The sequence below is a fragment of the Manacus candei genome, unplaced genomic scaffold (assembly GCF_025592945.1).
Source record: "Manacus candei isolate 608988 ecotype Guabito, Panama unplaced genomic scaffold, ASM2559294v1 h1tg000050l, whole genome shotgun sequence".
Classification (NCBI taxonomy): Eukaryota; Metazoa; Chordata; class Aves; order Passeriformes; family Pipridae; genus Manacus; species Manacus candei.
Genome location: NW_026138098.1, coordinates 16,198,886 through 16,212,644, shown reverse-complemented (window position 1 = coordinate 16,212,644; position 13,759 = coordinate 16,198,886). Strand labels below are relative to the sequence as shown.

At 42.3% G+C, this 13,759-nt stretch overlaps 2 protein-coding genes across 3 annotated transcripts in view; one reads left to right on the top strand and one right to left on the bottom strand.

Annotated features, from left to right (window-relative positions):
• Window positions 1-1,845, bottom strand: part of BLNK (B cell linker) — a 45,675-nt gene extending 43,830 nt beyond the window's left edge. For both annotated transcript variants that reach the window (XM_051800665.1, XM_051800666.1), the window contains exon 1: window positions 1,705-1,845. In XM_051800665.1, the coding sequence (XP_051656625.1) occupies window positions 1,705-1,751 (47 nt within the window). In that variant the 5' untranslated portion in view covers window positions 1,752-1,845. The remainder of the gene's footprint in view (window positions 1-1,704) is intronic.
• Window positions 1,846-2,024: 179 nt separating this feature from the next.
• Window positions 2,025-13,759, top strand: part of DNTT (DNA nucleotidylexotransferase) — a 162,808-nt gene continuing 151,073 nt past the window's right edge. Inside the window, exon 1 of the mRNA XM_051800670.1 lies at window positions 2,025-2,142. The gene's annotated coding sequence lies outside the window, so the exon portion shown is untranslated. The remainder of the gene's footprint in view (window positions 2,143-13,759) is intronic.

Below are 13,759 nucleotides of genomic sequence, written 5' to 3'. Positions count from 1 at the left end.
GAATATCTACTCATGGAAAGTCCTGCCTTAAGGTTTTATAATGCTGATGCCGCAGTAAGATCATGCAGCCAAATATCTAGGTTTCTGTTTAAGGATGTATTTCAACATGCTCAAATCAAAGCATGCATGCACTTCCATAGCACGTGCTGAGAAGCACTCACATTTGAGAAACATGTGCTCCTACATTCCTTACACAACTAGAGTGAATTGGCCATGAGGAGGTGAGAAAAAATAGCTTCTAATATTTCAAGTTAATACAGGAAAACAGAGCTACTTCCTCCTCTTCCTTCTTTTACAATATTAAAACCTCAAGCATCAGGTACGTGAAGTGTCAGCTACTGAAGATGCAGCAGAGGTGTGATGCATCAGTTCATCAATGAGTTGTGGACCATTATAAACCTCATATATAGACAGACGATCTCTGGGTGCTTGAAAGTAATCCTGCTTTAATGGTTTGCAAAAGTGCAGAAGATTCATCCCAGCTACAATTTTATGATAGCAGAGAGAGTGTGCTTTATTTCTTTATGTACCAGTAACTGTCTTGATAGAACCAAGCTTTCCATCTTGTTCCTCAGCTTATTACCTTAATATATCTAGTTTAGACCAACACTGAGCTCTGACACCATTTAGATCAGTTTAGACTACTTAAGGTGATAAATTGCAGACAATGAGAAAATTCACCGTCTTCTTCCCCTGTCTTCTTACACAGAGTTCTTGCCTGGACTGGGCTGCAGGATGCAGTCTGCTAGGGTTTTATTAGGTGTGCCTGACTGAGAAACGCAAGTGTCACTGCAGCTCTGCAAGTACATCCACCTCTCCCATTCCCTGCCAATAGTATGGACAGAGTAGATATCAAGAAGTGGCATTGCATCAAAATTAGCTTTACAAGGGATTATTTCGATTTGTATGAAGGCTTTTGGGGAGAGGGAGAGAGACTTGAGAAAGTTCTATAAATTAGTATTGAGTGCTTAAGTATGAGTTACTTTAGGAAAAAATATTTTTCACTATTTTATTTTTTTTCAGGGGAAGAAAAAGTTTCTATGCTACTTTAATCTGAAACAGAACTTCTTTTAGCTATTCAGACAAAAAACCACCAGTCACAATGAAAGAGCCTTGAGGTGCCAACTGTACCAGCACATCAATCGAGTCACACTAAAAATACTTCAGTAATGGCCAGCTTCTGCTTTTTTTCCTCTCAAACCCTGTATTTAACTTTGTTCTTCACTTAGGAACATTTCCCGTTTTCCAGTTCCCCCTATTCCACCAGTTCTTTCGAAGATTAGGAAACATTACAGAACTTAACTGCAAACGCCATCTTCATAGGGCATTAAAGCATTAAGCAATTAATTAAGTTTTTCTAATTTGCATAAGGCTCATCTTAGTGACTCACAGACTATTTTCTCACAACTTTGAAAACAGACACTTTGAAAACATTCCTCATCGCGCTGTAGGTGAAGCCGACGCACATTTTGCTTTGAAATCACTAAGTGTGTTTACCTCCCACATTTCCCGGCAGCGCCCCGGCCACCGGTGATTACTCCGTTTTACTACGAAGCTTCTGCCAACTTCCTCGTATCCCAGCGTCTCCCAGTCCCGTCCCCCCCCAACGCCACTGCGGGAAGCGGCTCATCCCACCGCTCCATTCCCGCAGGAGCCTCCGCGCGGTGCCGCTCCCGGAGGAGACCGCGAGCGGTCCAGCCCTACCTGAACTTCTCCCCGGCCGGCACTGTCAGCCTGTTGAGCTTGTCCATGATCCCGCTCGCTGCCCTCGCCGGGACGCGCTGCCCCCGGCCCGGCACCTGCCGGCGCGGCCGCTCCCGGTGCCAGGCAGGGCACGGCAGAGCCGGGCACGGCTCCTCCCGGTGCCGGCTCGGAGCGCGGCGGAGCCTCCGCCGGGTCAGAGCCGTGCCGCGCTGCCGGAGCCTCTCCCCGTCCGGCCCGCGGGCACCGGCGGAGGAGGGACCCGGTGCTCGGCCCGGCCCCGCCGCCCGCCCCCGCCCCGCCCGGGGCGCGCACAGGTGGCTGCGGAGCCGGGAGCCGAGGTGGAGCCTTTGGAAATGGGAGCACGAGGTCTCGCTAAGCCGCCCCTCCCTTCGGAGCTGTCGGAGCGGCTCCGGGACGCGCCGGCTCGGCCGGCAGCAGGTGAGGCAGCGCGGGCGGCCCGGCTGCAGCGGGTCGAGGCAGGTGAGCCCAGCGGGCCGTGGCAGGGCCGGGACCCGCAGCAGTCACCTGCCCAGCCCCAGCTGACTTCGCTGGCTGCGGGGAGCGATGCGGGCGCTTGGTTTGCCTCAGCTTCCCGCTCCTCCACACTTGTGGTGAAGGTGTACAAGGTGGGAACATGCTGCCGTGGAAACTTTCCCAGAGGTTCTCCAGCAAAAGCTAAAGAAAACCATCAGCTGATCCCCGCTCTTTTGAATGTAACCAAAGAAAAAAAAAATTCACCCTGTTTCTTAAACTAAGACAGGAGGAAACCGTGATCCTTCCAGGGACACAGGGCAAGGCTATTCCCACCCAAAATGCAGGCAGCTGACTGTGTTTTATGGTTCTGATATCTCTGAGATTTGTTGCTTAGTTTTGAGCTCAACCATTTTTTCCTCTTTCAAGATGACCTTTGCAGGCAGCTGGTTGCTTCTGAGGGGCAATGTAAGCACTTATTCTCATTCTACCTTTATCCCAGAGGGCTGATTAATTTGAAATCTGTGCCTTTGGAGGATGGTTCTTGTTGCTCCCCTTCTGTATCCTTGGCCTGTCCACGGCTTAGTTTATAAACTAAGGCTGCTCTAGGTTGGAAACCTGCTAGTTCTTTTTTAAAAAAGGTACATACACCTGCATCATGTTAATATGTTTGATAAGTACAACATGTTTTTGAGGACACACAGAGTTATTTCTTGGGGAGATTCTCATTGCCACTTGGGCTAAGTTTTCATGTGGAATTCTCCTCCCCAGATTGTACTGACTGCATTTTTTTTTCTTGCAAAACCATAGCAGCAAAATAAACTTTCCTGGTTAGTGCAGATGACTCTGGGGAAATAGCCTGCCATGAGATTTGTGTCTTTGATAACAGTAGCACTCTGATCTTGGCATGGCTGATGTTTTTGGTCTCTGAGCTTTCAGCAGGGAAATCACTTGATATTTGAATACAGTGTTTTTCTAGGGTGGACCCACAGTGTACAAATTGCCCTTTTTGGGGTATCTTATAAAGTTTATGGGCTTTAGGGAATAATATAATAATGCTGAATGTCATTCAATACACAAAACTTTGGAATTCCACCTTGCATTATATGTAGTTGTGAACTGGACAACTTTGTAATTTTACTCCCTAAAAGTTATTTTGAAAATTCAATTAATTTTGAATTAGCTAAAATTAATGCTCTGACAATATGAAGAGGTGGATATTAATAAATTTCTCTGTCACTTTCCCTTTTGCTTATATAATATTCCCACTTATCTGAACACATACCAGAATAAAAGATTTGCTCAGAAGGCTCATGCAGTGATTTCTCTTGCACAACGACTGCCTCTTGCCTGGCTGTTGCAGAAATCCCAGGCTATTTCCCTTCGACATCTTTGGTGGCAGCCTGTCATTTGCACTGCCGGGCTGGTTTCGCCTTGTTTCTTCCTGACTCAACAGAAGTTACAGGTCTAGTTTTAATGCTCTGCAGTGCCCAGTGCAGAGGCTTTCACGCCTGTCCTCACAGCTCTGTCACCTCACTGCTCCTGGGAAGGGGCTACTGCGGATGCCTTGTGGTCAGGGCAGTCCCTGAGTCCCGTGAGCTCAGGGCTTGGTGACAGTGTGACTCACACAGGATTTCTAACCCCTGTGATCTGCTGGCCCCTGTGTTTGTGTAACTGTGTGGTGACATGGACTGGGGAAGGAGTCCACTACAAACAATCCAGCAAAAAGTCACAGAAAAAGGGTTTTTAACTGCACCAGTTCCTTGATTTGGTTTTGTGCACAGATGTTTGTGAGGGTGCAGCACAGGGCTAGAAGAATAGGGTGAGTGACTGCTTGCACTGGTACTGCTGCCAAGAAGTTACTCCTAACGAAGTCTTCATTGCACAGGAGTTGTTCATGAGATTTTGTGGCACCTGCTATGGGACCTGTCCACTGGTCATACCTCAGCCTGTTTGCTTCTTCCATTCTTCCATCCACATGCACGACCCTAGATGAAGCTGTGCTTCACTTTAGGACCTACAAGGAGTTTGTAGCCAAAAAAAGCCCAAACCCTTTCTTACTGTTCCACCGGGGTTTGTTTTTACATGTCTGGAAAGCAGTACAAGGGAAGGAGGTAAATTTTTGTCCTCAGAGCCCTGGCACACTGAATACTCACATGGGGCATATCTTACTTCCTTTACTTCCCCACTCCTACGAAGACACAGTGAGAAACATTGAGACTGGAAAAGACCTCTAAGATTGAGTCGAACCATTAACCTAGAACCACTGTGTTCCACCAAAGCAAATTCCCAAGTGCTACATCCACCAGCCTTTTGAACCCTCCCAGGGATGGTGATTCCATCATTTCTCTGAGAAGCCTATTCCAATGTCTGACCACCCTTTCAGTGAAGAAATTTCTCCTAATAGCTAATCTAAACCTCCCCTGGCTCAACTTTAGACTATTTCCTAGTCCTCCTCAAAAAAGTACATCTAGGACCCAGTATCTCACATTTGTCTTAAACCTGAGGCATCTGAGAGGTTGGATTTTCCTGGCCACCTTGGAATATACTGTTCCTGGGAGAGTCAAGTGCAGATGAAGTCCTGAAATTAGGAGAAGGAAGCCACCCTACCCCAAATGTCAAACAAAGCCTTTCTTGTTACAGTGAAATTCCTCCTCTTCCTCATTTTAAGTGTGTACGTGCATCAAAAATGTCTGGATCTAAACAGCACAGCCTCACCAGAGAATGCTTACAGCCTGCTTAGCTCTTTCTGGCCTGCCTGCAAGTCAGCCTGTGTGGCCATCTGTCCTGGTGCTGAGAAAGCTTGGTTGGGTGCAACAAGATAGGAAAACTACTAGAGAAAAACCTTCAATAAAGAAGAACAAGGCCAAGTCCCTCCAAACAGCCCTAGACCTCTTCTTTTTGCCCTGCAGGTGTTTTCAGAGTCTGAACTCCTGGCCCATTTTTGGACTCATCCTGTCTATGGTCAAGTGGGCTTCTGTACAGCCCGTATGGACAGGAAGACACCGCAGTGTGCAGCTGGTGAAGGTGGCCCTGCCGACCTGCACCACAGGCAGGGTGAGTGAGCAGCAGGAGTTTCTCCATTCCTCCAACATTACTCATCACCCAAAAAGGGTGTCTCTGGGGGCCCAGGCTGGAGGAGTGGCCAGGGCCTGACTAACCCCCACTGCAGGAAACACCCTGCCTTCCTCTTCAGGACACCCTGGGAGTGCCTGGAGGCGGTGGCAAGTTTGAGCCTTGCAGCAAACATAATGTCATGCTATTTTTGTAGTTGTAAATTGTAACTCCAGCAACTGTCCCTCTGACATAATATGCTCATTGGATAAAGACAAAGAGGAACTGAGATTTGTTTTACCACGTGGGTGGCATCTTGACCATAGTGATGGTTAGCATGAAACCCTCCTTCCCAGCCACAAGGGCAGTTTTAGGTAGATGGGCATTTGTTTTGGGGGATGCCTGTGTCACCACTGTGCTCCCTGGTGCATCTGGGCCCAATGGGAATTGTGCTGCTGCCTGCTGAGACATGGCCTGGAAGCCTGTGCCAACCTGCACTTCCCAGCTGAAGGACAAGGCCCAGGAGTTTGGGGCATAGTGGTGTCTCAGAACAATCTTGAAGTGTTTTGCAGAGCTGTTCCCACAGTACTGGTCCTCTGGAACAACATCATCGAAGACCTCCACCTAAATGGTGTTTTTGTATCTGATGTTTTATGAACTCACATCTACACACAATGCCACTTTTGTGATTATGTAGATAGCCACTAGCTTTATTTTCCTGTATATGGCTACAAAAGATAGAGGATGAATTCCTGGCACTATTACCTAACACAGGTAGTGCAGAGTTTGCCAGTAAATTCACTTGGCAGGATGGTTTACAGAACATGCATCCATTTCTATTCTAAATTTTTGATGCTCAAAATGCCTTTGTAATTTTGGAAAAGGCTTTCTAAATGTCACTGGCTGTTGCAACATGATTTCCTCATCGCTGCATGTGTTGTGGCTTAGTCTGGATTTGTCTCTCTGATCCTCTCCCAATATGACTGTGTAACTCTCCATTTATGCTTATAAATAAAAAAGATTTTTAAAAGTATCTGGCATATTCAGAAACAAAACCTATTTTTTAACCCCTCTGTTATTTTTTGATGTTTATTTTCCGCTGGCTCATTCCTTCCACATACTACCTCTGTCGGCGTGTTCTGGGTTCTATTTAAGAGCTGTTGAGGTCATTGAGGCATGGTCAAAACCAGACTCAGTGAAACAAACTCTGTCCTAGACTGTGAGTATCCCACCTTCATTTGATCAAAATTTGCTGTGAATTGCCAGGTATTTCCTGTTTACTCAGGGCTCCAGTTCTCTATATCCTATTGTTAAGATAATTTTTGGTTTGACTTTGAATTTCTGGATAGGTAGAAAACTCCTTTAGCACAGAAACAAGGGATCAGATGACTTGTCTGAAGCATTTTAGTTCTTGGTAAGCAGTGTCCCTGGATCAGAACAAGCATCTTCATATAGAGCCAATTGTAGAGAAACAAGTAGGCAAAATCCAGAGTTTGACTGCTATTACTGACAAGACTGGTGTTTTTTCTGGCCCAGAGGTTTCTCTCTGACTCCTTTGATGACTGTCTTTTCTTATTTCCACTGAAATTAATGCTCTCTAGTTGAATACCTTCTAGTACATGCTTTATATGATGATTTTGGGTTTGTCAGGTGTTCCTGCTGAAGCTACTAATATTAAATATAATATATCAGCTGTGTATAAGTTCCTTTTAGATTCATAAGTTTTTATGGAGACCATTCATGCCATTGTCTTAATGTGGATTACAGATTGACTGTTTAGTGTAGGAAACCTACAGCCTGTTTGAGTTCCTGATCTGGGTTGGAGGCCAAAGCTGCATCCTGACTGCATGGTGGGGTGAGGCTTAGTGATGCCACAGCATCTACCCATAGCCTCCTCTGCATGGCAAGAAACCCTAGGAATGTGCCCCAGGTAGGGGCTGTGGTGCACAGGAGAGATGGACAATCAAGCTACAGGAAAGAGTGTGAGAAGTGCAAGCCAGGGTGTAGGTACAGCCTTGGCTCTCAGTTGCCATTTCTGAACTTCTGGGATTTCACACACTTGTAATAAAACACAGAGAATCACAAACTGTGTCATATAGCATAAACATTTAGCAATGAGGAGGAAAATAAAAAGAACTGCAAATAGATTAGTTTAAAACATCAATTTACAGTAAATCTCTTTAATGTTTATTTTTATTTTTAATGCTTTGAGGAGACAGTGCTGCATCAAAGGATCTCAATGAACTATGCATGACTATTTCAAGAGGAAGCTCTTTTTTACAAATTATATTAATGCTCATAGGTACAGTCTAGTGCCTTCAATGCATATAAAATAGACGAGAAACCTGTTTTGAAGTAAGCAATTGGTTGATAACTGGGTTTCAATTTTATTCATCACATGACCATATAAGATGTAGTTTTTCTCTCAGTCATGTTAGAAAAAGCATTTCTTAACCCATTTTCTGTTAACAAAGTTTTGTCTCCAACATTAATAGAGGTGATTGGGCCAAATTTTTTTCTTAGAAGTACTCAGGAGTCAAGGATACAACTGTTCTTTATAGGAAAGAATTCATCAAGAGAATTTCATGTACTACCTGTCTTGCCAAGTAGTAGTGTGGTTTTGATTTTGACTTTCCTTCTTTTGGGGAATGTGGGGAATCACAAGATGTTGCACATTTTGCTCTTTAAAAGACAGCTTTGTGAGCTTTTGTGTGACTTTTCCTTCAGGAAATCCTGACAGTAGAGCAACAGTGTAAGCTTTCCTGAGCAATATGTAAAATGATTGAAAATTCACTTCAGAATATCCGTCTGATTTTACTGTCTTGAGGTGATAGTATTTCACCTAGCTCAGAGGTGCTTCACCCTGCCTATATCTACATGCTGTCTTTAATCTCTCTCTGACTGATAATTGCTTCAAAGAGAGTATTTATTCATATGTAGAAGTCTCTATTTAAAATATGCATCTACTGCTTGAGCTCTGATTTTGTACAACTACTGGAATAGCACTAAAGGGAGAGTTTCAACCATGGAAGCAGTGTAATGTGAATGTAAATGTAACTGTTCAGTAGCAGGAATTTGGCTTGATCAGTCTGCCTTCACATGAAAGTCAGGAAATGATTGCCACAGTTCTGTTTTTCAAGGCTGTAGAGGTTTAGTGAAAATAGCCCAAACTGGTACCATCTACATCTGAATCAGAAAACAGCCCAAATTCAAACCTCCTGACTCTGAACTGGAATCTGTAGTCATGTAGCAGGCTCAAATTTTTCCTGAAAGAATCTGCTATTTGAGAGTATTTTGTATGTGTTTGATTTCTTCTGCTTTCGGAATATCCGTAGGAAGATGTGCCAGGAATAAGCTGTAGCAGTGAAGAGTGTAGGGGAAACAGGGTTAGCAGTAGACTGTCACATGCTGCCTGTGAGGGTTTGTGCTTGATCATATGGATCTGAATGCAAATTTGTGGTACTTTATACCAGGCCAGAAAAGCACTCAAACTCCATTGTTTAAAACGATGTCAATTTAGACATAGTTCTTTTCCCCCTCAATGTCTATTTTCGTTGATACACTGCTTACTTAACTTGCTATTCAGTGTCCCATAGCTGGTTTTTGGAAACCATGAGTTTATGGAACACCATTTCTCACGATATTCTCTGTATTTGCTACTTACTGCTTGCTACAAACAGGTGAAACAGTACTGCTTCTTGTTTAAAGTAATGCATCACCATTTTTTCCAACTAATCTATTTCAATGGATTTTTTCCTTTTCCAGGATTCATATAAGCTGTTTTAAACTAGAGAACACTATTTGTACAGGGAAAGTTACATATGGGCATTTAGTTGTGTCTTAACAAATGAGAGGAGGGTACGTTTCTGTCCCAAGTATTTTTAAATAATACTGATTTTTCAGAAGTTGTAGTCTCCTCACTGTGGGTCAAGTGGCTCAATGTCATAGTGTTGATTTTAGAAGACTTCTATCAACTGCCCTAGAAATCTTAAAACTTTTATCCTTTATCACTTTGTATACTAAATGGCATTTTCAAAGTTGTTTGTACAGTAATAGTAGTAGGAGATGCATTTGAAAATGCAACACTAAATTTAATTGAATGGGATTTGGGTTTGTCATTAGGCTCACTGGAGGAAACAGGTCATACATGTAGGTATGTACTGCAGGGTAGGCAAAGATGTGAAAACAGTAAATTTAGTAGGTTTTTCTCATGAAGTGTCCTCTGAGCAAACACATTTTAGCACCTGCTGAGAAAATGTGTTTTATTTCTCTGGGGACTGTGTAAAAAGCTGCACTTCTGCTTTTCAGTTTTACTGTCATCTGTTCCACGTGCATCCAGACACACAAAATTTGGTCCTACAGACGCACTAATTGTTTAATGTTGCAACAGGATTAAATTGGACAAGTTTGCTTTCCTGTCCATCCTCCTGTTTGGGGTGTGGATTTACCTGAAGGCTACCCAGGAGGCCTTTGTGGGAGTGCTTAGGAGCTTGGGTTACTGGGCCCTGACTTTGAGGATGACACTTGCACAGGGCAGAGGGGAGAATCAGTGGTGTGTGTCCTTCCTTTCAGCGTGTGCCTACCAAGCATTGATCAGCATTCAGGCACAGGTAGCAAATGGTCTCAATATCTTTGTGTCCCCACTGACAAAATCGCTCACACAGACAAAAGGCTGCACAAAAAATGAAAAGGATGTCTTGAAATAAGATTATATAGTGCTGTTACACATATGACAATGCCTTCAGCATATATATATATATATATATATAATTTTATATATTCTAGTTTGGAACATTTATTGCTGTAGTACAACATTTAAAAGAGTTACTTCATAAGTTTGTGGTCATATAAGCCTGCATCTTTCTACCCTCAGAGTATATTGGGAGAAAAAATTCTGCATTTAGTGTCAAACACTGGATTTCAGAATAACTGTTTCTACATTTTTTTGTTGTTATTGTTGTCATCCCTTTAGATTTAAAGTATAAAATAAACTCAGAAGTGAAAGCAGAAAAAAAAATGTCATAGGAGTCTACATGTAAAGAAACACATATATGTAAACTTGAATATCCATTATGCTGCATTGTATTATTTATAAACAACTATCACTTTTCTTTTTATATTATTCTAATAGAGAGCAAAAAGGTCTCAGCATTGAGGAAATTACAATCTAAAATATTTTGTGATTAAAAATGTTTCTGACTGCTAGTTTAGAAATAATATACATGAATGACAGCTGTACAAGATATTTAATTTCTGGTCATTAGTGGATCTTACCAACAGCTGCAGCATGGACTTTGGTACTTGAACCTTTCTCTGTATTGTAGAGATCTGCCTAGGGTTATGTGATATATTTGAAGCAGTCCTGTTATTGCCATAATGATGTTGAGTCAGGACTAAATAGATGAGCGAAGACTAGATTGCTGTGTACTGTTTGTAATTTGAAACTGTTGACAAGGTATATATTATTTGCATAGCTTTGGCTATAAAATGTTCATAATATTTAGCAAATAGGAAGACAACAGTGATACAATAGAGTCTTTCAGGGAGAAATTATTGGTTTTCAAGGTATCTTTTCTGTAAGGGTTGTGATTTCTTTCAAGCTTAACCTTTCCTCGAGGTCTGTTAACTTTCATCATTCTGTTACAGGAGAATTTCTTCTTTTGTGAAAAAAATCTAAAAGCATCATGAACTCCTAAAAAAGATTTCAATTATTATTCCCATTCCTGGTAGAACTGATACCACCAACACTTTCCTGAATCAAAGTTCATACTGTAATTTCATTTGTTTCAGCATTTCCCACTGGGTTGTTGTACCAGCTCAGTGAGTGACGTGCTGTTCATACACGTGTCTGCAGGCACCCACCCCTCGCTTGTTCTTTTCTTCCTCAGGTGTGTGATGCAGACTGATGTCACAAACGTCACATGAGACAGACCTTTGATCTGGCCCAGAATTGCTTAAGTAAGCTGATACTTAAGAATGCCAGAGTAGAAAGAAATGCCATAAGAGAGAAGCAACATTTTGAGCTTGGTTTAGAACGATTTCCAAGCCTGCCCAGGTGTCTGGTGGAGCTGTGCTGTGGGGCTGCATTTCAAAGTGTTCTTCGTGCATTGGTTGTGAATGAACAACACGTCAAATTCGTTCAGGAAGTGGGGCTTTCCCAGAAACTGGTGTCCCATCCTGTGGACTCAGCAAGGTACATGACAGGTATAGATGTATAAAAACATCATCTGTAAGGGCGTTGGTCTATGATCTGCGATTAGCTACATTTGTTATTTTTCAGTGTTTTCTTAGAGCTGCCTTTTTTTTTTTTTTAAGGTAAAAACCAATAGAATACCAATGTGTGGGAGGTGTATCATACATGTTAATACTGCTTTTGGTTAAAAGCTGAAATTGTTGAAATTTTGGTTTGTTTAATTTTCAGAAAGGGATTATCTAGCAGAGAATACCTGTAAGACTATACATGTGAATCATACTTCTATTTCTTTAAAAAGTAATGATGTGAAATAATTTACTTTAAAATTTTTTTTCAGAATGTGTTTAAATCTATATATTTGTGGGCTATATGCAAACATTATCTGTACCAGTAATATAAAAGGATATGTACCAGTAATACAAAAGCTAGTAGTTCATGCTGACATTTCAAGCAATACAAAGAATTCTTTTTCTTCTGTGTTCTTGAAGTGTAATATCTATTCATTAAAGCAACAGTATGGATATGTCTTATATTCCTGTGTATTCCTTCAGAATATTATTGCTTGAGCTATAGGAATCAGATGAGGAAGTTATATACTGATAAAGGTAATTAATTATATCAGCCAGGTCAGTGATTTAGAGAAGGATCTGCTTATGCTTATGAAATGTATGGTAAGGTAAATTAACTGAAATAATAACATATTTTTAGGTTATTGTCTCTATTCTGAGTGATTTGCAAAATAATAAAAAGCCACGAAACTGAGAAGTGAGGAACTAAATAGGAGAAATGGCAAAGCTGTGGTAGCAGGTGTCTGGGGAAACTGAAGTACCAGAATTGTGAAGAAGAAACCGAGACCTAGTGCTTTGCCAAGGATATCATTGGAAAGTGCCTAAAATGTGCAATGGCAGTGGGTGGAGGAGAATGGAAAACAGGAAAGCTAGTATAAGAACTGGAAAATATATAAAATCTCTTCTTTTTTCCTCTAAGAACTCTTGGCTATTAGGAACAGAAAGAGATTGTCAGGGTTTGAAAAATTGGGCATGGCTTGTGGAAGAGTAAAAATGAAATACATTTTTGAGACATATTAGGTAATACTGTTCCATTATAATTTTTAGCAGCAGTCTCAGTCCAGACCAAGATGGCTTTGGGCAAGGAGACTGACCTGGCTACCTGCTCTGGAGAATGTCCTTTCATCTCTCTGTCCTCCAAGGGATTGATAAAATAACCTGTGAGATGTGGTGTGAGTAGTCCTAAACTGTAGCATCCTGCAGGGAAGCTGCTGGTAGCGTGGCAGCTGAATTCAGAGCATGTCTGAATTCAGAGCATGTCTGAATTTTACCTCTAAGAATTATAAACAAACATCAGGATTGTAAAGTCAAAGTGTGTTTACACTGTGGGGCGGAGCAGAGTGTCAGAATGGTGACAACTGAGCAGTCTCTGAAACACGATGTAGCAGAGCTGCGCCTTGAGACAAGATGCTTCTGGTCATGTGCAGAGTCCAGTAAAGCACTTTCTTGATTCTGGCAGCTGAGCAGCTCCTGTGCTTGCTGATAGCTGCTCAGTTCCTGTACTGTACCCAGTGCAAGCGTACAGGTGCTCTGAAGCACTGAAAATGAGAGAAAGTGAGCATGAAGGTTGCTTGTGACTCATGATTTCATAAATATGTACATTATGATGCTGTCTGTATTTAGGTGGTTACAGGTGATCTATCCAGAGAGGCTCTGTGATGCCCTGAATCATGTGTTGACAAGTGTTAATCCCATCTGCATGTACAAGTACTGTCATGTCAGTGTCAGTGCTGTTGCTAAAGTGCTTCTACATTCCTCACATTGGTGTTACTCTTGGAAAGGGCCTTTATAGGGAAGGTGCTAGTAAAAAGGTATTTATTTGCACGCGGAACACAATTTCTGCATTTTTTGGGGGCAAATATTTGAAATATGTATTTTTGGCAAATTTATTAATTCTATGGGTTGCCACCTGTAGCTGTGCTACAGGCTGTTGGGTTTCAGGTCTTGAATTCTGTTGCACAGAGGTCTGCTGTGGCATTCCTACCAAGTGCACTTCGTCTTTCGCCAGGCCAGCTGTGCTGAGCAGCCTCTCCTAAAGCTGTTTCAAGTGACTGGTTGCTACAGCCCCAACTGTCTGGCTTGCAGCTGCATCAGGCCCTCCTGCTACAGTCCCTTAACTTCTCCTTGCAACTCACCTTGTAACTTCTCTACTTTGCTTGTCTAGCCGACCCCATTTTTAAGCACCACAGTTTTCATTGTTTGGTATCTTAACTTGTTGTTTTCTCATTTCTGAATTGAAGAAAGTTTAAGTGATTTGGTTTAATACTTT